At 48.5% G+C, this 24,956-nt stretch overlaps 1 protein-coding gene and 1 long non-coding RNA gene across 3 annotated transcripts in view; one reads left to right on the top strand and one right to left on the bottom strand.

Annotated features, from left to right (window-relative positions):
* SPSB1 (splA/ryanodine receptor domain and SOCS box containing 1) overlaps positions 1-24,956 on the bottom strand; it is a 36,362-nt gene that overhangs the window by 3,449 nt on the left and 7,957 nt on the right. For both annotated transcript variants that reach the window (XM_079987273.1, XM_079987272.1), the window contains exon 2: positions 5,085-5,888. In XM_079987273.1, the coding sequence (XP_079843399.1) occupies positions 5,085-5,778 (694 nt within the window). In that variant the 5' untranslated portion in view covers positions 5,779-5,888. The remainder of the gene's footprint in view (positions 1-5,084; positions 5,889-24,956) is intronic.
* Positions 5,895-7,191, top strand: LOC307222294. Its single transcript, XR_013841730.1, has 2 exons — positions 5,895-6,868; positions 6,966-7,191. It is a non-coding gene; the product is annotated as an uncharacterized lncRNA (long non-coding RNA).

Below are 24,956 nucleotides of genomic sequence, written 5' to 3'. Positions count from 1 at the left end.
ATGGTCAGTGGTCAGGGGTGATGGGAGATCATCAATATCTGGAGGGACACCAGCCTGGGTTTTCAGCCTTAGATGGCTGAAAACTCTTCTTATGCAAACAGCTAATGAAAAAACTTTTAAAAGAACACTGAGCTGGCTAATTAATTCTGGGTTGTTGTGTGTGTGTGTGTGTGTGTGTGTGTGTGTGTGTGTGTGTGTGTATACTGCTTTGATTTTTCTAAAGAAATTGCAGTATGTATTATAAGTATTTATATAAATAAGAAGATAAATAAAACTACTCAGGATCTCACAGGGGACTGCTTTAAACTGAGTCAGACCATTGGGTCCATCTAGCCAAGCTGTGTCTGCACTGATCGGCAGGGTTTTCAGACAGGGTTCTTTGTCAGCTCTACCTGGAGATAGTTTGGACTGAACCACCTGGATGCAAAGCAGGTGCTCTACCACTGAGCTACGGCCATTTCCTTGCAACATAGGAAATTGCCTTATTCTGAATCAGATAGTTGATCCATCTAGCTCAGTACTGTCTACACTGACTGGCAGTGGCTCTCCAGGGTTTTCAGAGAAGAGGCATTCCCAACTGGCACTACCTGGTAATGCTGCTGTGGACTTCTGCAGGCAAGGCAAACACCACCACGGAGCTACTGCCCTTCTCAAGACAGGCCCTGGAAAAACATCCCACATCTTCCCAGCTGGGAGCACTGGCCGATCCCAATCCAGGTAGCATCTTTCTCTCCTGGCAAGGATCTGAGTTGACTTAAGATTTCCTGAAAAGGAGCCCCACCCTGCTCGCTGACTGACTCTGCAGGCAGGGGACACCTGCAAAGGCCCCCCTGTGCAGAGCTGACGTCACAGATACGGGCAACAAAAACTCCCTTTTCGTTTGGGCAGAGCCTCAGCGCGGTGACTTACTCCCAGCTGCAATTTCCTCCCCAGACACATTTTCCACTGAGGTAGTTGAAGACGTGAGCTTTGATCACAAGGAAGACCGCCGGCTGGCTTGGAAAACTGGGGGCGGGGGCAGCAGGCAGAGGAAGAGAGAAATATAACTTCAAACTTCTGGAACACAAAGTCATTGGTGAAGTCCAAGTGCATTCTGCATCCACCAGGGAAGTTGGAAAGCTCAGCTCGGTGTTCCTCGTTCAGACTATTGAGATCAGTACTGTTTACACCAGGGTTTCCCCAACTTGGCCCTCCAGCTGTTTTTGGATTACAATTCCCATCATCCCTGACTACTGCTAGCTAAGGATGATGGGAGTTGTAGTTCCAAAACAGCTGGAGGAAAACAAGTGGCTCCCTAGGACAGGCATAGGCAAACTCGGCCCTCCAGATATTTTAAGACTACAATTTCCATCATCCCTGACCACTGGTCCTGTTAGCTAGGGATGATGGGAGTTTTAGTCCCAAAACATCTGGAGGGCCAAGTCTGTCTATGCCTGCCCTAGGATTTCAGACAGGGAGTCTCTCCCAGCCCTACCTGGAGATGTCATTGCGGACTGGACCCTCTGCATGCAAAACAGATGCTCTACCATCCAGCCAGTCAGAGGGCCCTCTGAATGGGTCCTGAGTGCCTCTCCTTTGTAGACCACCAGGTTGGGAAAGGCTGCTCTAGGATTTGAAAAGAAACAGCCCACACCTCCACAAGAGGTTCCTAATTTCTGCTTGCAGATTGATGCAAGCGTAACTCAAAACACACTTGTGTGCTGACTGCATGGCCATCTCTATTGCACAACTATTGGCGTGCAACAAACCGCCACATGGAGCCTCTCAGTTTGGAAGGCACAGAACAAAAACAGGTAATGCCGTGGGCTCAGGTGTTGCATAGGCCATGATACAACCAAATGTTAAAAGGGTCTGTGACAGCCATGACCTGCCAAACTTGTAGCTTGAATGTTATTTTGCCAAGAAGCCCCCATTCTAGGCTGCGGCAGGAGAATCCTTCAGTCTAAAGGCTATGGTGATGTAAAGGTAAAGGTACCCCTGCCCGTACGGGCCAGTCTTGACAGACTCTAGGGTTGTGCGCTCATCTCACTATAGAGGCCGGGAGCCAGCGCTGTCCGCAGACACTTCTGGGTCACGTGGCCAGCATGACAAAGCCTGCAGGCAAATGAAATAGATCCAGCTAGATCCAGCCATACACGTCCCATCCCCCCCCCCCACAAGCAGCTGCCTCTTCTAGATCGAGAAGGCCAGTGTTGCAATTCTAGTCAACTGCAGAACAGGCCACCCTGATAACCTCAACTTCATGGAAGAAGAGAAACAACTTACTAGCCCTGAAGGCTGCAGAGAGCTGCTGGCGCAATACTGGGAGCCAAGTGAACAAACTCAGTAAGTAGAATTTCCAGGAATTCAGCGCCAATTTTAGGCCTGGGGCAGCTCTTCATAGTCAGAAAGAGACTCTGCACAAACACTCAGACTTACGCAAACTGGGTTAAATACAGTGGTGCCCCACAAGACGAACGCCTTGCAAGACGGAAAACCCGCTAGACGAAAGGGTTTTCCGTTTTGGAGGCGCTTCGCAAAACGAATTTCCCTATGGGCTTGCTTCGCAAGATGAAAATGTCTTGCGAGTTCCTGCGGGGTTTTTTTCCTCCCCCCCCCCTTTTTCTAAGCCGCTAAGCCGCTTATCAGCTGATCTGCTAAGCCGCTAAAAGCCGCTAAGCCGCTAATAGCGCTAATCCGCTAAGCCGTCAATGGGCTTGCTTCGCAAGATGAAAAAACCGCTAGACGAAGAGACTCGCGGAACAGATTAATTTCGTCTTGCGAGGCACCACTGTACAAAAAGAAGGTTTTCCCCACAAAATCCAGGTTCTCTTAGTGCAGAATATGGACTACTTTCTCTTCCAATACAGTGGTACCTCAGGTTACATACACTTCAGGTTACAGACTCCACTAACCCAGAAATATTGTTTCGGGTTAAGAACTTTGCTTCAGGATGAGAACAGAAATTGTGCTCCGGTGGCGCGGCAGCAGCAGGAGGCCTCATTAGCTAAAGTGGTGCTTCAGGTTAAGAACAGTTTCAGGTTAAGCACGGACCTCCAGAATGAATTAAGTACTTAACCCGAGGTACCACAGTACTTACATTTTATTTCTTTTTAACAGCCCTTGCTGGCTAGGGAAAGAAAGGCCTAAGTGGCATTATCTTTTTTTATAAAGCCATCCAAGTTGGTGGCAGTCATTGTCTCCTGTGGGAGTGAGTTCCACAGTTTAACTATGTGCCACGTGAAGAAGGATCCAGTTTTGTTTCTTAAGAGAGGGCAATAAGATCTGGGCTTGAGAAGGCAGGGGAAGCTTTGGGCGTGTGCTCCATCAGGCTGCCAAGTCTACACTTTGCATCTGAAAGCCAGCTGTGTCGGCAAACCCATTTCTGGGGTGGCAGGGATTCTGGAGAAGACACCAAAACCAGGAATATGCAATGTGCAACATATGAAACAAGGGCTCTTGAGCCTGAGAGGGCCTTGCTGGTTGTCAAAATTAAGCTTACTTCAAGAATGTAAGAAGAGTCTGCTAGATGAGGCCAATGGCCTGTCTAGTTCAGCATCCTGTTCTCACCGCGGCCAATCAGATGGAAAGCTGTAAGCAAGACTCCTGCACAAGAGCAAACCCCCTCCCTGTAGTTTCCAGCAACTGGTAGCCCCCGCGATCATAGTTTCTTCCAACCTGGGGCCCTCCAGATTCTTTGGATTCCAGTTGTCAATGTTCTGACCTCCTGGACCAGACGCAAGGCATGCCCACTCATGCAGAGATGCGACAGGCAGCCTCTTCTGGGGGAATGGGCAGTCTTGCATGCTGCACTTCTGCGTCGGGGGTTACTGAATGAGTAAGGCACTGGTCAATCAGAGTGCCAAGCAGAAGCATCTACACTTGAACCCAGAAGTTGCTGGTCCACACAAAGTGAGCCCAGAACAGGTAATCACGCAGGGAGGCTGTGGGTCACCTCGCCTGCTGCTGGGTACTCTGGGATCACAGAAACATCCTCCACTTGGAACATTCTGGGTAGTTCCCTAGTCCATATGAACCTGTACTTCAGTTCTACCTGCCCTTCTTAACTGTCATTTTCACAAAGAGACGCTAAAGCAATGAACTGTGTGGGTTTCACTTAGCAAAAGGAAGTGAGCTGGTCTTTTAATCACTTTTCAACGGGGCCTGCTTAGGTGTTCCTGGGATGCCTCTGCCTGCCGTGTCTCCTCTGAACGACAGGCACAAAGGAGGATGCTGGGATAGCCCTGTAAAACGTCACTTAAAAGGGGGTCCCCACTGGGGTGGGGGGGCGGCTGGGGGGGAGGAGGAAGCGAGGAACACCGCCCCTCCTGCAATCTGTGCCCACTTCCGTTTTGAGAAGCAGTTTCCCTTGCCAAGTACACACACATTTGCAAATTGCATGGGGCTAATAAAACACAGGATGTGCCACTAAAGTGTTTGCAGCTGGGAGAAACCAGAGACAGACAACAGAAGGTGTCACACACCGCAGGGAGAAGACAGGCTAAAAAGGACTAGAGGCGACCAGGCCAGATATTTTTCACTGAGTCATTTTCGAAAGCTGTGACTCAGCACAAAGCCCCTCTTATCCTTAACAGGAATTTAGATAAGCAGGCAAATGTCTGGCCTGTTGCACTTTTTTAAAAGCATACATGCATTCACAGGAACTTATGGAGGACCCAGGGAGGATAGCTCCGTGGAAAACCTCCAGACCTGGAGTCCCCTAAGTTCTTGATTTTAATTCTGAGTCAGAATGGGAGGCTTACTTACCCTCAACAGATTAATTTCTAAAGTATTTAAGAAAAGGAGGAAGGGAATTATCTGCCCTCTGAAAAGCCACACACAATCGCCTGGCTTAGAGGTAGACCAGCCCAGAGTAATGAATCATTCAGAGATGCAACAGGCACCCTCCCGCTCCAAAGGCAGCATAAATGCCTACAACTGGGAGTAACTAGATGACCCAGGGCTACCTAATGCAGAAAGGTGACAAAATTACTCAGCAGGTGGAAAGACTGAATAGTGGCAACCCTAGAACAGTGACTCAGACAGAGGAGCCAATTCAGACTCTCAAATCCAGGTAGGAAAAATGCAGAAGAGAGGATACGTACGGTCAAGCCCATTCAAGTAGCGCATCCTAATTTCACAGTGGCCCCACACGGCGCTCACGACCGGATACAGTTTTTTCCCTTTGAGTCCCCGGAAAGCAACCCCCATGTACTGTCCGTCCACGATGAAACTCAAGGTCCCATCGTCCATGTCCAGCACCACCAAAAACGAGTCGGGCACGATGAAAGTCTCGTCGGCCTCCAAGAAGGCCGGGTACGTCTTGCTGGGCTGGTTCTTCCCGTCGTGGTACAGCCGGTTCCGCCCGAGGTCCCAACCCCACGACTCGTGGTTGTTCCCAATGAGCGTCGTGTACCCCACCGAGTGCAGGGGGGCATCCGCCGTGGCTACGCCGACCACCGCGTGCGTACCACGCTGCCTCATCGCCCAGGTGATCTGCCAGACGTGGAGACCCCGCGTGTAGCCCACCTTGCCCCGGATCGCGTCCGTGCTCTGGGCCACCGGATGCCGGTGAAATATGAGCTTGTCGTCCTCCTTCACAAAGACGTTCAGCGAGCGGTCGTCGTTGTTCCATGAGTGCAGCAGCTGAATCTCATAGGAGACGGCGGGCATGTCTAGGAGGAGGTCCAATCGGGCCGGCTTGCAGTAATCCAGCCCCTGGAGCTCGTGTTTCAGGGGCCTGTAGGCCGGGTCCCTCATATCCACAGTCTTTATCCCGCCGGTGACTTTCTGCCCCATCTTTACCGTCTATTAATAGGCACCCAAAGCAGGCTCATCAATCGCGCTGGCCGTGCACGGGTGTCATTCAACCACTCACAGGTTGCTACGAGAGATCCCGTCAGAATCGCCTAATGGATGGAAAGGAGAAAAACAAGAAGCGGGGAAGAAGAGTTAAACATTAAAAATTCACACATGGGAGGCTGTGCGATGGGAGGCTCCACAGAACCCGTTTGGCTTGCCGGTGGAGATAAAGGACGCCGACACAACAGTAGAGGAAAAACAAGCACGGGACAACCATCCTATGAGAAGGCTTGGCGGGTTCTAGGCCGGCAACTTGAATCATGTTTCCTCAACACAGAAGGCTGGCGAGGTTCCACATTCTGAAAATAAGACTCCGAATGTCATACGGCCTTGTTGCCCGAGGGAAGCCTGGGAGTAGAGTTGCGTGTCGCCTAGCAACCTTAGGGTAGCTTGACCCTCACTCTTCCCCCTGCCCCAGACTCCCAAGATTTATTATTTACTTATTTATTACATGGGCCAGTGTGGTGCAGTGGTTAGAGTGTCGGACGAGGACCTGGGAGACCAGAGTTCAAGTTGCCTAGTCGGCCATGAAGCTCATTTGATGTAATCCTGAGCCATTCTCTTAGCCAAACCTACCCTCAGAGAGTTGTTGTGAGGACAAAATGGAAGAGGAAAAACTATGTGTACCACTTTGAGCTCCTTGGAGGAAAGGGTTGATATATATGAAATATTATTCTTAATAATAACAACAGGGTCTGGAGCCATAAAAAGCTTTACTATTTCAAAACCAATGCTTTTAAAAGTCCCTAATACCCCCCGAAATTTCATCACCATAACATGGACAGAGGCTAATGGGATTACAAACATCAATGGGTCAACTAGGAGGACCCTCGACCACTGGTCTCATTTTTAATTTTTTTGCAAATGCAGGAAAAATTGGGGGGATATTACAATTATTTCATCCCAGCCAGTAGCCCCTTGGAAGAATTCACAAGCAGCAAAATGGCAAAATTAGTAGGAAAACAAACACATCGGAGTGTTCGTAGTTTCACATTCCATCCATGCTTGGCAAAAAGAATCCCAAAATGTTAGTGGAAATCCAAGGGAGGGGGAGGGGGAGAGTTTGTGTGGGGAAAAACAGAGTAAGATAATCAAAATACACACACCCTGTTTTGCGTCTCCAGAATGACCCGCGTTAGATCAAGACAGATCAGAAGGGAGCCGCTCTATAAGAGTCGTGAAACTCTTAAGCGAAGAAGTTCCGATTCCCTTAAGGAAAATGCAGAGGACCATCTTGTAGTAGTGGCTCAGGAGAGTCACCCTCACTCACCCTCATCCTCAGAGAAGTACCATGAAATCTACATTCCAGTTTGCTTTATAACAAGGGATCTTCTGTAATATGGCAGAGAAGCCGGGTCCACTGTGGGGTTTTTGTTTTGTTTTTGAGAGGGGGGTAGGTGGGGGGGGGAGGCAGAAGAGATGGCGAAAACATTTGAAAAAATAATAATAATAAGGGTGGGAACTCGCTTTCTAAGAAAAAAAATGTTTTAAACATTTCCTGGAATGAGGCAATCTCCCAGAAAGGCTGCCAGGTGCAGTCATAACCGTTACTCATGATCAGGATTTCGCTTGGCATGGAAAAAAAATGGTAGGGAGAGTGAATCAGACCTTGTGTCCAGCGCACACACAGAATTATACATATATATATTATACACACAAACACTTTATAGGCACCCTGGCTTGAAAAAGGTATATACACCACCAGCAACATAAAGAAGAGGGAAAGCTGATCATTTGATTATTTTTGAGCCTGAGGGCCACATTACAACCTTCCCATTGGTGGGCGGGGCCAGAGGCAAAAGTGGGTGGAGCAAGAATGTGGATTCTACCTTTGCACAATAATCTAGTTTAAACACGCCCCCCCCCCCCCCCCGGAAAAGCCTTCTCCATATACTGTACAGACAAGCAAGAGGCATGATCAGAGCTCAGGCAAAAACAAACTCAAGGACAAGACGTAAATCAGTGCCAGAAAGGCAGTGTGGCCCTGGGAGAGAAAAAGACAGCTGGAGGGCCGGATATGGCCCATGGGCCTGAAACAACTCACCCTGGCACTGTGAATAAAACAGGAAAAACACAGCATTACCTATTCCATTTTGCACAAGCCAAAAGCTGGCTCAACAGGCTTCCAGAAGAAGGCCTCAGTTCATCATCATCACCCTCTTTTGTCCTCTCCAGAGCTCCGGGAACCAGAAAGCAACATCTGAAGAATGAGATCACGCCAAGAGAGGAAGGTGGCCTGCAGCTAATTGGACACCTCCGATGCCTCTTTCTCTCTTGGACAGAGGCGTAACCGCAGAGCAGCTGGGCTGGCAGCAGCTCAGACAGAGCTCTCTAATTAAAGGGGAAACTGAGCACACGCCACCCCCTGCCAAAAGGAGCCAGGTCTGGGCACAGTTCGGCCAAAAGGGGAAGCAATGCAGACGTGCGCTCCAAGGAGGCGCTCTTGCGCACTTGTGGGGATGACGAGTCTTACGCAGACAACCAGGTGCGTGTTTTAGCAACACACAAGGTCACAAATTGTTCCTCCTCTAGGTATCATTCAATATTGCTTTTATTTCAGCTGCCAGTCGCTTGTTGTACAACAAGGTGTCCAAGAGACTAGCAACATATTTTAAGCGGTGCGCATAATTTAGGAGGAGCTGACAAAAACAACACAATGCATAAAGAAGGACTGCAACTTAGTGGTAGTGCATCAGAGGTCCCAGGTTTGATCCCCAGCATCTCCAGGCAGTGCCCCTGTCTGAAACACAGGAGAGCTGCTGCCAGCCAGTGTTGACAATACTGAGCTAGGTGGATCAGCGGTCTGATCATAGCTGTCAACTTACAGATTTGAAAATAAAGGACCAGCAGCCTCGAATATAAGGGATCAGCAGCCAAAATAAGGGATTTTAGTCAACCAGCAGCCAAACGAAGCCTCAAGTGGTGGTTCCCATAGCGGAGCAACAAGGCAAAGGGGATGCAGCAAGGAAAACCACCGTCACCTCTGTGCTGGGAAGCGCTGAGCAAAGGCAAGTCCCCAGGCAATGTGGCCGATTTGATCGGCACAAGGCATGCAAGCTCCTCCCCCCCAGTCATTCTTAGACTCCTTATTGGGTGAGCAACACAGCCAAGCAACACAGTTGGAGCCTCCCACCTCCCTGGCCGGCAGGGAGGGAGGGAGAGGAGCCGCTTCCTTTGAAACCCGGGAAATTTAAGGGACATCATCAATAAGGGACAGCAGCGGGACATAGCGCTGGGATAAGGGACTGTCCCGTCAAATAAGGGATGCTTGACAGCTATGGGTCTGATAAGGCAGCTTCCTATGATTAGTTTCTGTAAAATATTTATAAGTTGCCCACCCTGCACCACAGCATTACAAAGGTTTGGCAGCACACTATGTACCTGGTTGCGAAAAGATGTTCACCCAGGTTCACCCACTTGAGCCTTACTGGGAAGAGAGTTTCACACATGGGGGACACCACCAAGAAGGCCCGGTCCCTTGTCATCCTCCCCTACAGATGCACTTTGGGAGAGGGATTTCTGTTCCAGCAGTGCTTGATTTTGATGCTGGCTGCTCACAGGGCCCACTGTATTGCTAAATTCTCTCTTCAGGATCTTTAGAGGGTGAGAGAGACAGAGAGGGCCTCTCCAAGACATCTCTCCTGCAAGCAGCCATTACTCATTCTTGATTCAGAAGAGTCTGGCAAGACGAAGGGGAGAAGCATGATCTCTCCCCTCCCCGACACTGCCAACCCAGTAACGGAAGCAGCGCCACCGAGCTGGTTTTGGTGGTTAAGCCTGGCTGAGATGCTTCCTTTGAAAGCAAAAAACCCCCAAACCCCACCCCCACAACAACAACAAAACTCTCCAACACACCCTGAACTAAATCCTTGGTGACAGAGAAGCTCACACAGTCAGCCACAGAAATCAGCAATCTGATCGCTACTAGGTATGCCGCAACTGAGGAACAATTTAAATCTTTCTTAAAAAACAAGAAGTACAATCAGACTGACAAGGCTGCCCATTGCACCTCTGCACGAATTGCTGTTCCTGGATATTGCACATCTTTCCAATCAGCATTCGCTGATGGTGCGATGGCAAATTCCACCCCCACAGCTCTGCACTGGATCAATTGCAACCAATACTGTACATAAAGTTACCTGTGGAGAGGTGGCTGCCTGTTGCCCCTCAGTATGAGTCACTGCTCTTGCCTCTTACGGAGGCATGGTTTTACTTTTTGTCGCATGAGGCAGCCACAATTTCGGTCAAAGCCCTCCTGCGACTATCAAGGTAGAGGTGCTGCAGTATATCCTGTTATACTCTTTGGGGTCAGGAACACCCCACAAGAAGAAAAGGAAGATCCAGGGTGGATGAGCCAGGCAGAAGTTTCAATTCAGGTTATTTTTATTGGGTCCCCATCAGGGGTCACCAGCCCATCGCCCGTGGAGGCTTCGAGGGGTGCCCGAGGAAAAGTGGGGCCTTAGTTTGACTTTTAGCCTTTCCCCCAGAATTCCTTTGTTGAAATGAGAGCTTTTTGGGACAGTTCCGGGAATCTTATGAAGCGGATTAAGCAACGCTTGTCCAAACAGCAGACAAAAACCCTGCCCAGGCTAAGCCAGGAAACTTCAAAAAGGAAAGTCCCCTGTTATGAGAGCCCCTTCCAAATACAAACTTTAACAGCCAATATTTTTTTTGCGGGGTGGGTGGGCAGGGAGAGGAGTGATTGCGAGTGTTTGACAAGGGGCAGTAATCCTCATGGATCACTTCAAAGATTTCCAAACCTCGTAGCTCAGTTGGTTACAGCACGGTGCTGACAACACCAAAGTTGCAAGTTTGATCCCCCTATGGGACAGCTGCATATCCCTGCATTGCAGAGGCTTGGACTAGATGATCCTCAGGGACCCATGGCACCTGGGGGATTTCACAAACTGCCCACCAAGTGATGCTGGTGGGGATTGACCCTGGGACCTTCTGCACGCAAAGCAGATGCTCTACCATTAAGCTACAGCCCTTCTCTTATAATATAGGAGCACAGAAGCTGCCTTAATACCAAGTCAGACCACCTAGCTCAGTTTTGTCTGCACTGACTGGCAGGTGTACAATGACAGGAGGGGACACAGCCATCCCAGGTGAGGCCTCACAACAGGTTCGCATAACAGTGCCGTGTTATTTTCAATCCTGAACATGGAATTTGCTATGAGGATTCTAGGAGAAGCCAGGAAGCAAGACTCAAGAAAAACAGTGTGTCCGGGAACTGCCATCAGCTCAGAGGCGAGAGGTGGAAGGGCAGTTGTGTTACAGGGAGCCTCCGAAGATCTTGCGAAGCAGTTCTTCCTCTGGCGAGGAGGGAAGCCCCCCTCCAGTGGGGAGGGGGTGCAGGGATCAGAAGATGCTAGGGAGAGCCTCAACACCGAGCCTGAGCAAAGCAAAAGGGAGGAAGGTCCCCCTTTGCCAGCGCCCACTCTGCGCAGTAGGTTTGGGCGCAGAGAGGGGAGGAGAAGGACGGGGGTCACACGACTGTTATGCTGGGGAAGGTATAAGGACCGCCCACTCCCAGATTCTGCTAGCGACTGAGAAGACATGGACTTGCGATGCTCTGCAATGTAAATAGTTTGTACAGATAATAAAGCCTGGAAAAGACAGGTTGGAGTCTTGCCGGTTTGCTCTTGAGCAACCACACCAGCACCTGACACAGTGGCTCCATTAGGGGGAATGGGTCACCAACTGCAATTAAAAGGGCACCCCTTCAGGAATAGCTGCTTGAAAAATCCCAAATCATCCAGCATTCTAGACCCTGGCGAGGACAAGCCTTGACAGCTGCTTAAATTTGATTTCAAACTATCCAGCATTCTAGTCCCTGGTGAGGAAACGTCTCGTACCTTGCATCAAAATCAGCTTTGCAATATCACAATTGTTTCTTTGCAGGCCACGAGTGCAGGGGGGGGAAGGGAATGCACATAAGCACAACTTTGGGAATGTTTTACATCACACAAAGTGACACCCCCATCCCCAAAGTTGGTAGGAAAAAAATCATCCTCCCCACCCCACTCTCTCTCACACACACACACTCTGCAAAGCAGACTTGGGTTGGGGAACCACTCACCACGGAAGTCAGAACATAACGCCACAGTAATCAGAAATTGTGCCTATACGGCTATGCTTCACAGATTAACTGCAAAACATCCCAAAATCTAGAGCTTTTGGCCCCTTTAGCAAAGCAGCAACAAATCCACAAGAACCACCATCTTCCTGTTTAAGGCAGCAAATGCCTGATTAAGTAAGAAGCTGGCGACTTCTGGCCCTCTGGAGCCGGGCAGCGAGAGCGAAAGGGAAACAGCGAGCCGCCCTTTTTGAAAACACTATAAAAGCTGTGTGGAAAAACCCTTCTACGCTCTAGCAACACAGGAAACAGAAGCAGGCAACACATCTTCCAAGCCCTGCAGACACAGGCCAAGGTGAAAGATGGCTCTTTTGACACGGGTCCATCCGGAGAGAAAACAGAACTGTTCTTCCCACTCCCACCCATCCTCGGCAAGGCTGATGGCAGAGGTAGCAGTCCACTGACCTAGCCAGTAAACAGGGAAGGCAAGATTCTGGCTGTCTTCCTCTGCTAAGAACTTTTTTTAAAAAAGGAGGTCGGGAAAGATCGCCCTGGGGATGTTACATAACTTGTGTTCTTTGACCAGCGTTTTCCCCTAAGCTTCTGGCAGCGGCGAAGCGCCGCTCTCTCCGAATTGGAAGTGGAAAGGCCAGCTCACACGATACCCAGGAAATTGTGTGCGCTGCAAAGAAAGTCACAGCCAGGTTTTAAGGCACTATTGGGTCCTTTCTTCCCATTTGCTGCAGAACAGGGACTCACAAAGAGCTGCATTGGGCAGCCTCCCCCTTGTTCGATTTACTCTACGCAGTCTGTGGGTTGCCTCCAGCTAAGTCATGCTGCTGGAATAGCTAATTATCTCCAGTGCATCTACTCTGCAGCAGTTTGCAACAAAGCAAGTTCAGAAAACAGGGACCTGTACAGAGATGCAACGGGCAGCCTCCCCCTTTATGAATTTACTATTTGCAGTCCATGGGTTGCATTCAGAGTAGGCACACTGAAATTAATGGACTACTCTGAGTAGGGCAAGCACTGGATTCAACCCTACAGACCAGAACTGCTGAACAGAAGTTTGCAGAGAGCGTGTGTGCAAGACGAAGGAAGTGTGAAGCACCAAGCCAGGATTTGGGCATTTATTCCAATTTGCAGCAAATTCGGCCCAAAGAACAGGGACTCACACAGCGGTACAATGGGCGGCCTCCCCTTGTATTCTTTGCCAAGGCTTCTGCTCTCTGACTAAGCTCAATTTACCCAGTAGCTGTGGCTACTGTGGCACATGCCAGGGTTATGCCAACGCATTATGTAAAGTGTTTCAGGATGGGTGGAGCTGAACTCTGCCGGGTTTGTAGCCAATTTGCTACTGCCAGTGGCTAATTTAGGACTCCTTAATTACACACATCCATCACAGGCAATCCCTTAAAATTATGCATATCTGGGTAATCAGATGCACATGTATATTAGGGAGTTTGTGGGTGGAGGGCCTGTTCTCCTGGGAGGCAGCATCAACAGCCAAATAAAGAGTCAGAAAGCAATGGGAAGAAGAGAACTACACACCTTGTTTGGACTATTTGCTTCTTTACAGATTAAGAACTGGACACAAAGAAATTGTTTCCTGAGCATCTTTAGGCAAGACACAATCCAGGTGTGCTGATCCCTTAGGACCATACCAAAGACACAATTTTATACCCACCCTATAGTAGTTCTACTTTCTTGGATTTTTTAAAAGAAGTAAGATACTAATACTCATGGAGGTAAGCTTGAAAGTGCTGTTGAAACTTAGTGCCCAGAAGGGTTGCTAAAGAGAAGGCTGGCCAAGGTTCCTGTGCCCTTTGTAGCTCATTCTGAGAACACAAGAAGGGCCTTAAGAGATCAGGCCAAAGGCTCACCTAGCCATCAAAGTGTAAAAAGAGGCTGGATCAGGCTAATGGCCTATCTTGTATGGCATCCTGTTCTCACAGTGGCCAACCGGATGCCTCAGATGGGAGGAACCAAGTGAAACTGATTCCAATTGGCGGCCTTATCCTTCAATAGCCTATGACTACTAGCATATACCAGAATTGTGCAAATTCACCCCTCCCTCCAGCCTCGAGACAAAACTGTGTTATGCAACTGGAATTTGCAAGATTAATACATATATAGGCTGTGTGTGTGTGTGTGTGTGTGTGTGTGTGTGTGTGTGTGTTTAGTGGAGAATTTCAAGCTGTGTTCCCAGTCCCCATTACTGATCCTTTAACCCAGTGTTTCCCAAACTTGGGTCTCCCGCTGTTTTTGGACTACAACTCCCACCATCCCTAGCTAACAGGAAAGGGATGATGGGAATTGTAGTCCAAAAACAGCTGGAGACTCAAGCTTGGGAAACAAAGGAACTCCAGTTAGAGCTGTGTTCCCCAAACGTGGGTCTCCAGCTATTTTTGTGCCCCCAACTGTGGGTTAGGGCAGAAGTGGATTTAGAGCAGTGCAATTGGTTCCCCCGCACTGGCGCCAAGCCATGGGGGACACTGCAGGGCATTGCCACTATGGCGTAGTGCATGTGCAGAATGCAAAGCAGGGGACACTGAATTTTGGCCTCGCACAAGGCGATGCAGAAATATGAAAGGCCAAAGCCCACCCCTGGTGGGTTAGGGCTGCAGCATGGTGGTAGGACACCTGCCTTGCATGCAGAAGGTCCCAGGTTCCACCCCCACCCCGCACCTCCAGGCATGGCTGGGAATGCCCCCCCCATACAAAACTCCAGAGAGCTGCTGCCAGCCAGCATGGACAGCGCTGAGCCAGACAGGCCAATGATCCGACTCTTCCTGAGACGGGTGAGATCCAGCCCGGCCCCTTTTGCATGGGAGGCAAGCCCTCAGCTATCGGATCTTGTGGGGAGAAACCCCAAAACCACCCATGGTCAGTATCGTCCTCACCCTGCCCTTTCCAGGAAGCTGATAAGACTGTCCACCGAACGTGGCCACTGCAGGCCTCTGTTTCCCCATTGGCATGACTCCCCTTGCTTGCATAAGAGGGGCAGCAGCAGCAGCAGCAGCAGCAGGCAAGCAACGATCACCGGCGTTGCCAAACAGGCTTGTGGGCGTCACATTCACAGCCACGGGTTTAAGCGCAGAGGGAACTTAATTGTACGCTCTGAGATGCAGTGCTGGCCAAGTGCATTTGGGGAATGTCATTCGTATCTGCCTTCTCACACCAGACTGGAGACGCGGCCAAACAAACAACCGGTTTGCAGAACCAACTTGGCCACACAACTTTGGCACTGTGGTTGGAGTTTGCCCGGAAAATGTTTTGGCGCTGCAGAATCAGAGGCTGCTAGGACACTACATGCGCAGTAACAATAAACCACGCTTTCTGGCTTCTTGTTAAAGTCTTGTGACACCTTAAAACCAAGTAATACATTCAGAGGGAAGGGAAGTGGGGTGGCTCTGGGGAACTAAATCAGCCTTGCATGCAGGATGTCCCAGGTTGTGTCCCTGAAAGCATCTCCAGGAGGGGCTGGAAGAGATCCCAGCCTGAAACCCTGGACAGCTGCTGCCAGCCGGTCAGTTGCCAACACTGAGCTAGATGGACTAAGGGCCTGATTCAGTATAAGACTGCTCCCAATGTTATTTATGGCACGAGTTTTCATGGGCTTCATTGGATGCATTCACTTGCCTAACATGCAAAAGGTCCTGAGTTCAAATCCCGGCATCTTCCCTGCCTGAAACCTTAAGAGCTGCTGCCAGTTGGTGTAGACAATACTGAGCTAGAGGGTCTGTTTCAGACAGAAATGGACAGAGTTGATTTAGGGGAGTTCTAAGCCAAGTAAGGGTGGCGCTGTGGGTTAAACAACAGAGCCTAGGACTTGCCGATCAGAAGGTTGGCGGTTCAAATCCCCATGACGGGGTGAGCTCCCATTGCTTGGTCCCTGCTCCTGCCAACCTAGCAGTTCAAAAGCACGTCAAAGTGCAAGTAGATAAATAGGTACCGCTCTGGCAGGAAGGTAAACGCCGTTTCCGTGCACTGCTCTGGTTCGCCAGAAGCGGCTTAGTCATGCTGGCCACGTGACCCGGAAGCTGTACGCCGGCTCCCTCAGCCAATAAAGCGAGATGAGTGCCGCAACCCCAGAGTCGGTCATGACTGGACCTAATGGTCAGGGGTCCCTTTACCTTTACCTTAAGCTAAGTAAAAGAAGTTCAGATGGGCCCTAGACTTTCTTCCTTGAACAAGGCAGTGACCAAGTCCCATTTGTGATTTTATCTTGCCAAACTTTTCCGTATTATTATTATTTTAATTACAGTAAAACATACCCATGGGGGGTGGGGGGAAGATGGCAAGGAGAAACTAATACAAGTTCCGGAAAGGTTTGGGGCCAGAATTTGTGCCTTAGCAACACCCAAAGCGTTGGCATGGAATATCAGAAGCTGGGTGGAAGGCACACACATGAACAACATGACCCCCAAACTGCAAAGTTTTCTAGCTTAAAGCAAAAATGTGACCATTGTTAAAAGTTGTAAAAAGGAGGAGGAGACAGTGTGGTGCAGTGGTTACAGTGCTGGACAAAACACCTGGGAGACCGGGGTTCGAATTCCCACTCAGCTATGAAGCTCAGTGAGTGACTTTGGGCCACTCACTGTCTCTCACCCCAACCTACCTCACAAGGTTGTTGTGGGAATGAAATGAGAAGTAGGGAGAACCAGGTACTCCACCTTAGGTTCCTTAGAGGAAAAGGCGGGATTATATAAATGCAAATAAATACATAAAGTGTCTAGATTTCAGGGTTCTGGGAAACAGCTGGGAAACTCCCCATAGCTGCTGAAAAAAATAAATAAAGCCATCTTCAAAGTGCCATCCAAACCCACAAAGTTTGTTGTTGTTTTTATACAGTAAGGAAGTGGCATTGTTAAGTAAGGTTGCAGCCCTGCCCTGACCAGTCCGGTTACATTTTTTAAAAAAAAATTCTGTGCAACACCTGGATGAGGAAAGGAGGGGAGGTGCGAAGGTGAAGCAGGGGGGAGGGAATGCTTCTGTCACCTGCAGGGCACCAGTCTAGAAAGGCAGGAAGCTAGAGAATAAACAAACACCCATTTGCGAAGAGCTTTTGTTATCACAGGATTTAAAATGCTAGCGGGATAATGCATTGTTTAAAGGAAGGCTGTGCACACGCTCTACATCTAAAGCATATGACTTGCCCCAATGAATTCTGGGAAGTGTAGTTTAAGAATGCTGGGAAGTGCCGCTCTGCTAGTGATAAAACTACAGCTCCCAGGACTCTTCGGGAGGAAGCCATGTGATTTAAGTGCATGACGTATACACAGCATAGGGGCTTGGATCCATGTCTCTGGATCTGGCTTGTGGGCACACATACAAACCTCTGGTATTTGCCCGGTTGGAAGGTAAAGCTAAAGGGACCCCTGACCATTACGTCCAGTCGTGACAGACTCTGGGGTTGTGGCGCTCATCTCACTTTATTGGCCAAGGGAGCTGGCGAACAGCTTCCGGGTCACGTGGCCAGCATGACTAAGCCGCTTCTGGTGAACCAGAGCAGAACACGGAAATGCCGTTTACCTTCCCACCAGAGTGGTACCTATTTATCTACTTGCACTGGTGTGCTTTTGAACTGCTAGGTGGGCAGGAGCAGGGGCTGAGCAATGGTTTTCCTTTATTTCCCCCCCAAAACCAGGTAGGGGAATCCAAACCAGGTTGGGGAACAGCGGGATGGCGGCGCTGCGCCTCCCTGCTGTCCCCCGAGCTTGTGGGGCTGCCCGATGTCTGCCCGAAGCGTGGGGTGCTCTGCTTCAGCGCGCCCCGCGCTCTGTGCAGCAGGCTGCTATCTGCAGCCTAGGGAGCCCTGCGGGAATTCCCGCAGGGCTCCCTAGGCTGCGGATGTCTTCCCGAAGCACCGGGCGCTCTGCTTCCTGCGCGCCCCGTGCTCCGGGAAGCAGGCTGCTATCCGCAGCCTAGGGAGCCCTGCGGGAACTCCCACGGGCTCTCCAGGCTTGCTGATAGCTTCCTGAAGCCTGGAGAGCGAGATGGGTTGGTGCGCACTGACCCCTCTCGCTCTCCATGCTCCAGCGAAAGCCTGCATTCGCCCCATAGGATGCACACAGATTTTCCCTTCATTTTTCGAGGGGAAAAAGTGCGCCCTATAGGGCTAAAAATACGGTAAGTACTTAACCCGAGGTAACACTGTATTTGCGGGGAGAACAATGTACGCCACCCTTGAGAAAAAGGTGGGATAAAAATGCAGAAAGTAGACAAAATGAAGCTGCGATTCTCACAGTGCTTTAACGGTCAGCCCTCCTGTGCAAGGACTATGTAGCCCTTTGATGGGACCATGATAATGAAGGAAGCCATGGATGCTTAAAGAAGCATCATCCTGTTTTTAAATGCACAGGACAGGTGGGGCCTCAAAACCTTCCAACCTGGAGACATCATCCTCTGCTAAGAGAAGCTTCCTTGTTTAAAGGGGTGGTGGTGGCTTTTTTTTGCCAATCTAAGCAATGCCAGGTAATTAAGGGGGGGGGAATCCCTCCTTGAAGTTGTTCAGGAAACTGACACGCAGATTAGTCACAACCAGGATAAGAGTGAGAAGAGGACTTAGAAATCATCCAAGAACAACAGGCCAAAGGGGATTCTTCCTTATCATGAGCTGGGAATGTGCAGAGGGGTGGGGTGGGGGTGGAATTCCTCCCCACTTCCGACAACCCGGCTGGTGAGGCAGCGTCCAGCAATGTGAGCACCCACTGATTTGGACAGACATGCCCAGGTTTTAGACACCCATCAGCAACACTTCCTATTGTTAAAGAGTCTGGAATTCACATCCCTGGGGAACTTGCAGCGCCACGGAATGCACATCCCCACATGACAAGTATGTTCTGCTACAGACTGTCTCCTCAGGCATTTGCGCAAGCCACCCGTGAGCTGCTAGCCGCCGTGAAAAAAAATTAATCTGGGTGGGGGGTTTTTGTGGCACAATTCACGGAAGGTCCCGCTGCAGCCTGGTGTTTCTGAAGGAGCCTTCACAGGTTCGCAAGCACCTGGAATTCACATTCCAGAAATCTCAGCTTTCACCTAATTAAAAGAAGAGGAAAAGCCACCAAGTTCCTAGCCCCTTACGATTGCAAAAGTGAGGGGTCGGTGTGGAGTGACATGGCACCCATTGTGAGCTGCTGATTAAGAACTTCTGTGGTTAAAAGGGTGGGGGCTTTAACCCGCTGACCTCCGCAGACAAGGAGGAGGAAGATGTAGAAAAGATGCTCTGCACGAGTGAATTATTAACGTGTTCGACAAAGACTGTGGAACTGTGCTTTTCTTTAAAAAAAAAAAAAAAAACACAGTATGGGATAAGCACATCATATATATTATTGACTCCATCCACTCTTGTTGTTGTTGTTTAGTCATGTCCGAATCTTCAGGACCCCATGGACCAGACCACGCCAGGGACTCCTGTCTTCCACTGCCTCCTGCAGTTTGGTCAGACTCAGGCTGGTAGCTTCAAGAACACTGTCGAACCATCTTGTCCTCTGTTCTCCCCTTCTCCTTGTGCCCTCAATCTGTCCCAACATCAGGGTCTTTTCCTGGGAATCTTCACTTCTCATGAGGTGGCCAAAGTATTGGAGCCTCAGCTTCAGGATCTCTCCTTCCAGTGAGCACTCAGGGCTGAATTCCTTCAGAATGGATAGGTTTGATCTTCTTGAAGTCCATGGGACTTTCAAGAGTCTCCTCCAGCACCATAATTCAAAAGCAATTCTTCGGCGATCAGCCTTCTTTATGGTCCAGCTCTCACTTCCATACATCACTACTGGGAAAACCATAGCTTTAGCTATACGGACCTTTGTTGGCAAGGTGATGTTTCTGCTTCTTAAGATGCTGTCTAGGTTTGTCATTGCTTTTCTCCCAAGAAGCAGGCGTCTTTTAATTTCGTGACTGCTGTCACCATCTGCAGTGATCAAGGGGCCCAAGGAAGTAAAATATCTCACTGCCTCCATTTCTTCCCCTTCCCCTTCTATTTGCCAGGAGGTGATGGGACCAATGGCCAGTGGCCATGACCTCTTAAGCGACACCAAAGAACAATCAAATGCAGGCTACTGTAGTCAACCACTTAGGAGGTCTTAGTTAAGCTTAGTCCTGACATCACACCAAACCATGGCTAAGGAACGGCTGCAGCTAAGCGGTCAAGCATCTGCTTTGCATGCGGAAAGTCCCAGGCTTCTCCATGTAAAGCTGGGGAAAGCATTTATCTAAAACGTTGAAAAGTTGCTGCCATTCAAAACAGACACTTCTGATCTAGATGGGCCAATGGTCTGGGTTCAGTAATAGGTTGCTTCCTGTTTTCCAAAGCTTTAGCGTGGTTTGGTACAATGTCCACATGAAAAACTTTCTCACATTCCACATGAACAAACCATTGCTCACATTCCATGTGAACAAACCATCGCTCACATTCCACGTGAACAAACCATTCCTTTCAAACAGTAATTAAAAAACCAGGTAATCAAAGGAATTTGGAACCTCAATTTGTGCACGTGTGATGCCAACAGGGCACAATCAATCTCCTACAAATAATGCATGAAAGCCTCTAACCTAGTTGGGGGTGTGGCAAACGGTTTGCCAATTTAAAATTAAGGGAAGGAGGCCATGAACACTCTACAAGAAGGGAAGACCCCAATGCACCATCACAAGCTCTTCTTCCCACACGATATACGGACTATAGTATGTCACACCAAAGACAGAAGGCTACCAAAACAGCAGGCGAAGAGGCTGCCCCCAGGGGACTCAAGGCAAGAAGTCCAGGCAGAAGACTCACACTCCAAAAAGGTTGCTTCATCAGCCTTCAATGTTACGCAACTCAATTACAGAAAATTAAGATGCTAGGTAGGCAGAGATAACAAAATTAGCTGTGTTGGCTCATTGCAGAGAGAAAGAGAAAAATCCAGACCCATCGAGTAATATCTCTATTAAGGAGGAGCTAAAAAGAATCATAAAAGAAGAAAGCTTCAGAGCTCATCTGGAGTCTTTGTCAAGCTGGAAGTTAAGCAAAATGTGGGGTGGGAAGGGGGAGAGAGACCCCCTCCCTTTTTATTTTAAGATTAATCCAACGTGCACTTGGGTATATTCATCTTCACTCAGATTATCCCTCCTGCTTTTTACTTAACATTCAGCTTGAGAAAGAGCCCTGGCAAACCTGAAAGCTTGCTCACTTCTTTGTGATTCTAATGCCCCATTTTGCACACATTGCAAAATCCAGATACTCTTAAAAATCAGGATTTAGAACTTCTGCTGTTAAAAACAAAGCACCCTTGATTTAAAAGAAACCCTATTTTCTACTTCCAGCGGATCCTCTGCAGTTCCTGGGAAGCTTCCAGTGAGGCAGTATGGAAGAGCTGTTACAAGGTGAGTGTTTGAACCTGTATGTGTGTCCAGCACTCATGTGTATTGCTACACACTATTACTAACAGGTCTGGGACATTTTGCTAGAGTTATGACATGCATCTTTTATATATATTTGTTTACCCTTAATCTTATAACCCCATAAAGTTGGTTTATTGGACAGCAACGTTGCAATATAACAGGCTTCCTCAACCTCGGCCCTCCAGATGTTTTTGGCCTACAACTCCCATGATTCCTAGCTAGCAGGACCAGTGGTCAGAGATGATGGGAATTGCAGTCTCAAAACATCTGGAGGGCCAAGGTTGAGGAAGCCTGCAATATAAGATATTTGGGATAAGTAATTTGTTCAGACACATATATTCCTTTGTTCTATCGTCCATTTCCTACAAGTACCTGTCTGCTAGTTATTCTGTTTACCTTACTTAGCTGATAGTTGAAATAATATAATCCTAGTGAGAAATGACTAACTGATTATCTTTGTTTGCCAAGTTCAAAGTTTATCTTGCTATTGTCTATGTGGAGCCCATTCTTCTTACAGGAAACACAATTAAACTTTGCTAGTAAAATGAGTTCACCGTGCTCATCTTTACATAAAGTCTTAAGAGATCAGAAAGGCTTCCAGGATGCATTTTAGGATAAGGCCTGATACCTGGTTCAAGAAAGTTAACTGAGGGGGTATATGATACCAAATGCACTGATGCCACAATCTACAGTGATAAACCACTGAAAGAGTTCAGATTGTCAGACACTATTATGGAGCCACACCTACACAGCTTCAGAAATCGCACTGAATCATGGGCCTAAAGACAGAATAATGCCATACCTCACAGGGCTGTTGTAAAATTACCACTGAGATAGAAATCAGTGTAGAAGACAAACCACGTGGTCTCTGCCAGGGGGCGAGACCAAGGCTAGGGAATCCTGAGTGGGAGCCCCTGTCCTGAAACTAAGGGGCTTGTCGCAACCACAGCCCCACACAGCACGAACTTGCCTGGTCTTGTTTTCAAGCCGTCGCTGTGAGTGACCTTTTGCATTCTAGAGGGATGGCCTGTAAGCGGACACTGTTTACACAGCAGTGTGCTGTCCCCAGCCAAAGGAATAAAGCGCTCTGCTCAACACCTGTGCCTGTAGAACCAAAGAATGGAAATTCTGATGGCTGCAGCGATCAGGTTTATTTTTTTTAGTGAGCATGGCGCACTGGAAAGGGGGGGAAATTAAGGCGGATTCGCATATGCATTGGCAACCCAGAACAATCACAACTGCAAGAAAAGATTCTTGCACAACGGTGAGAGAAATCTGTGCTGGCAAGGTGGCAAAATCCAGTTTATTTTGCAGAAAGCAACATCATTCTTATTACTGCTGACCGAAGGAGGAATGACCGCTGGGAGGAGTTCAGAAACAAACGCCATGGTGCATCTGCAGCAGCACAAGAAGATGCTTTCATCTGTCCCGGCTGCAACAAAACATGTCTCTCCTGTCTCCATCTCTACATCTACAGCAGGCTGCAACCTTCCAACAGATTCACCCCCCAAAGGAGCACTCCTCCGTTGTTGAGACAGACAGATGCCAATAACCTCAGGTCAAGGCATCAAAATCGTATCCAGCAGGAATTCAGTTTAGCATGCCTGCACACTGTCACATGCTTCCATAGGTCTTTGTTTTAATCAATAAAGGCTGGAATCTTGCATACTTTAAAAAGAAAAAGAAAAGAAAAGAAAGGAACTCAAAAGGTAATGTTCTCAGGAAGCTGACCGAGTGCTCCATGTGCAACCGCAGGAAAGCGCTCAGCTTTCAAGAGCTCTTAGCACCTCGCATCCATCACCTTGGAAATTCACTTTGCTGAGCAGAGATGGGCTCCTTGCCCCAGCAGCAGAAAAGCACTTGCTTTGCATAGCAAAGGTAGAAGGTTCAATCCTCTTGTCTCTAGTTAAGATGATCATATAACAGGTGCCAGGAAAGACTGTTTACCTGAGAGTTTGGAGAGTCGCTGCCTGTCAGAGCAGACAGCACTGGGTTAGATGGCCCAAGGGTCAGACTCATGCAAGTTAATGCTCTGCTTCAGGGATACTTTAAACTATAAACAAGCCTCTGTTCCACAAACAGTGGGATCATTTATCTTTAAGGGGGAGACTTAAAATGGAAGTATGGTGAGCCTGCCAACCAATCAAGTTGCCTGGTTTGCATGCCACACTAAACAATGGTTTGTTAGACTACAGCTTAGTGCCATGCATGAACCCTGCGCAATAGCTTAGGCCCAGGGGTCAGCAAACTTTTTCAGCAGGGGGCTGGTCCACTGTCCCTCAGACCTTGTGGGGGGCCAGACTATATTTTTTTGGGGGGAAATGAACGAATTCCTATGCCCCACAAATAACTCAGAGATACATTTTAAATAAAAGGACACATTCTACTCATGTAAAAACACGCTGATTCCCGGAACATCCACCAGCCGGATTTAGAAGGTGATTGGGCCTCATCCGGCCCCTGGGCCTTAGTTTGCCTACCCATGAGCTTAGCAATGGCTTGCTTACTGCTAACAAACCACAATCTCAAACCATGGCTTGTTGTCAGTTGATAAGTCTTGATTTGCCTAATTGTGGCCAAGTTGTTACATGTGAACCCAGTACCATCCCTTAACAATGGCCCCCCATCCTGCCACAGACTCACGCCAAGCTACAAAGGCATGAGGAGCTGGAAAACGACCCAAACCTTGGAGAAAGATGGTCTGTTAAAATAAACCACAGTTTAAACAAACCATGGTTTAGCATCAGGCATTAACCAGAAGAAAAGCTGCTTGATGTAATTTGTTGCAAACTCTAGCAGAAGGATCTGCAGAGCAGTCCATGCACCACACAAAAACTGGCATTCATAGAGCTGAGGCACAATAGGCAATGGCTTCTTGGTGGTGGTGCCAGGACTGTCTCACACTGCTTGGGGCTGCTGATTCACCTCTTTTAGGTCTTTCAACACCATATATATTAAGAACACAGGAAGGTGCCTTACGCCGAGTCAGATTGTCGGTCCACTTAACTCAGTATTGCCTACACTGGCTGGCAGCAGCTCTCCAGGGTTTCACACAGGAGATGTTCCGAGTTCTACCTGGAGATGCCAGGGATTGAACCTGGGACCTTCTGTCTGCAAAGCAGATGCTTTACCAACTGAGCTATGGCCCCTCCTGAATTCACATTAGCTTCTAATTAATACCCCTGATGCATCTGCAGATGTTTGCAATAGAACTCCATCACAACCACCTGTTGATGTTCCTTTTAAAAATATCTTGCTGCTTATTGTTATAAAGGACATACCATTTAATTGTTTTGTCTACAGTGGACTATTTTCTATTGTGCGAATGCCTCCCACCAAAAATCTTTGTAGAAAAGCAAAACCAAGGGGAGAGGAGACTCAGCTAACAATTTTTTTAAAAAATGACCTAGCCTAGCAGTTCTCAAACTTTTCTGCGCCCACAAAGCACTTGAAAATTGCAGGTGGTCTTAGTGAACGACTTAACAATTTTGCTGCCTGCTGAAATAGTTGTAACACTCTGTGCTGGGCACTGTATGATTTCTAACTGCATTTTTTATTGCTCCTTTTATTTCCCATATATTGCAGTCTTATCGCATTACGATGTGCATCCCGCAAATCAAATTGTGATGCAATAAAATTCAATGTATAAGAAATCTAA

The sequence above is a fragment of the Podarcis cretensis genome (genome assembly GCF_951804945.1).
Source record: "Podarcis cretensis genome assembly, chromosome: 8".
NCBI lineage: Eukaryota > Metazoa > Chordata > Lepidosauria > Squamata > Lacertidae > Podarcis > Podarcis cretensis.
This window is presented reverse-complemented; position numbering and strand designations above follow the sequence as displayed.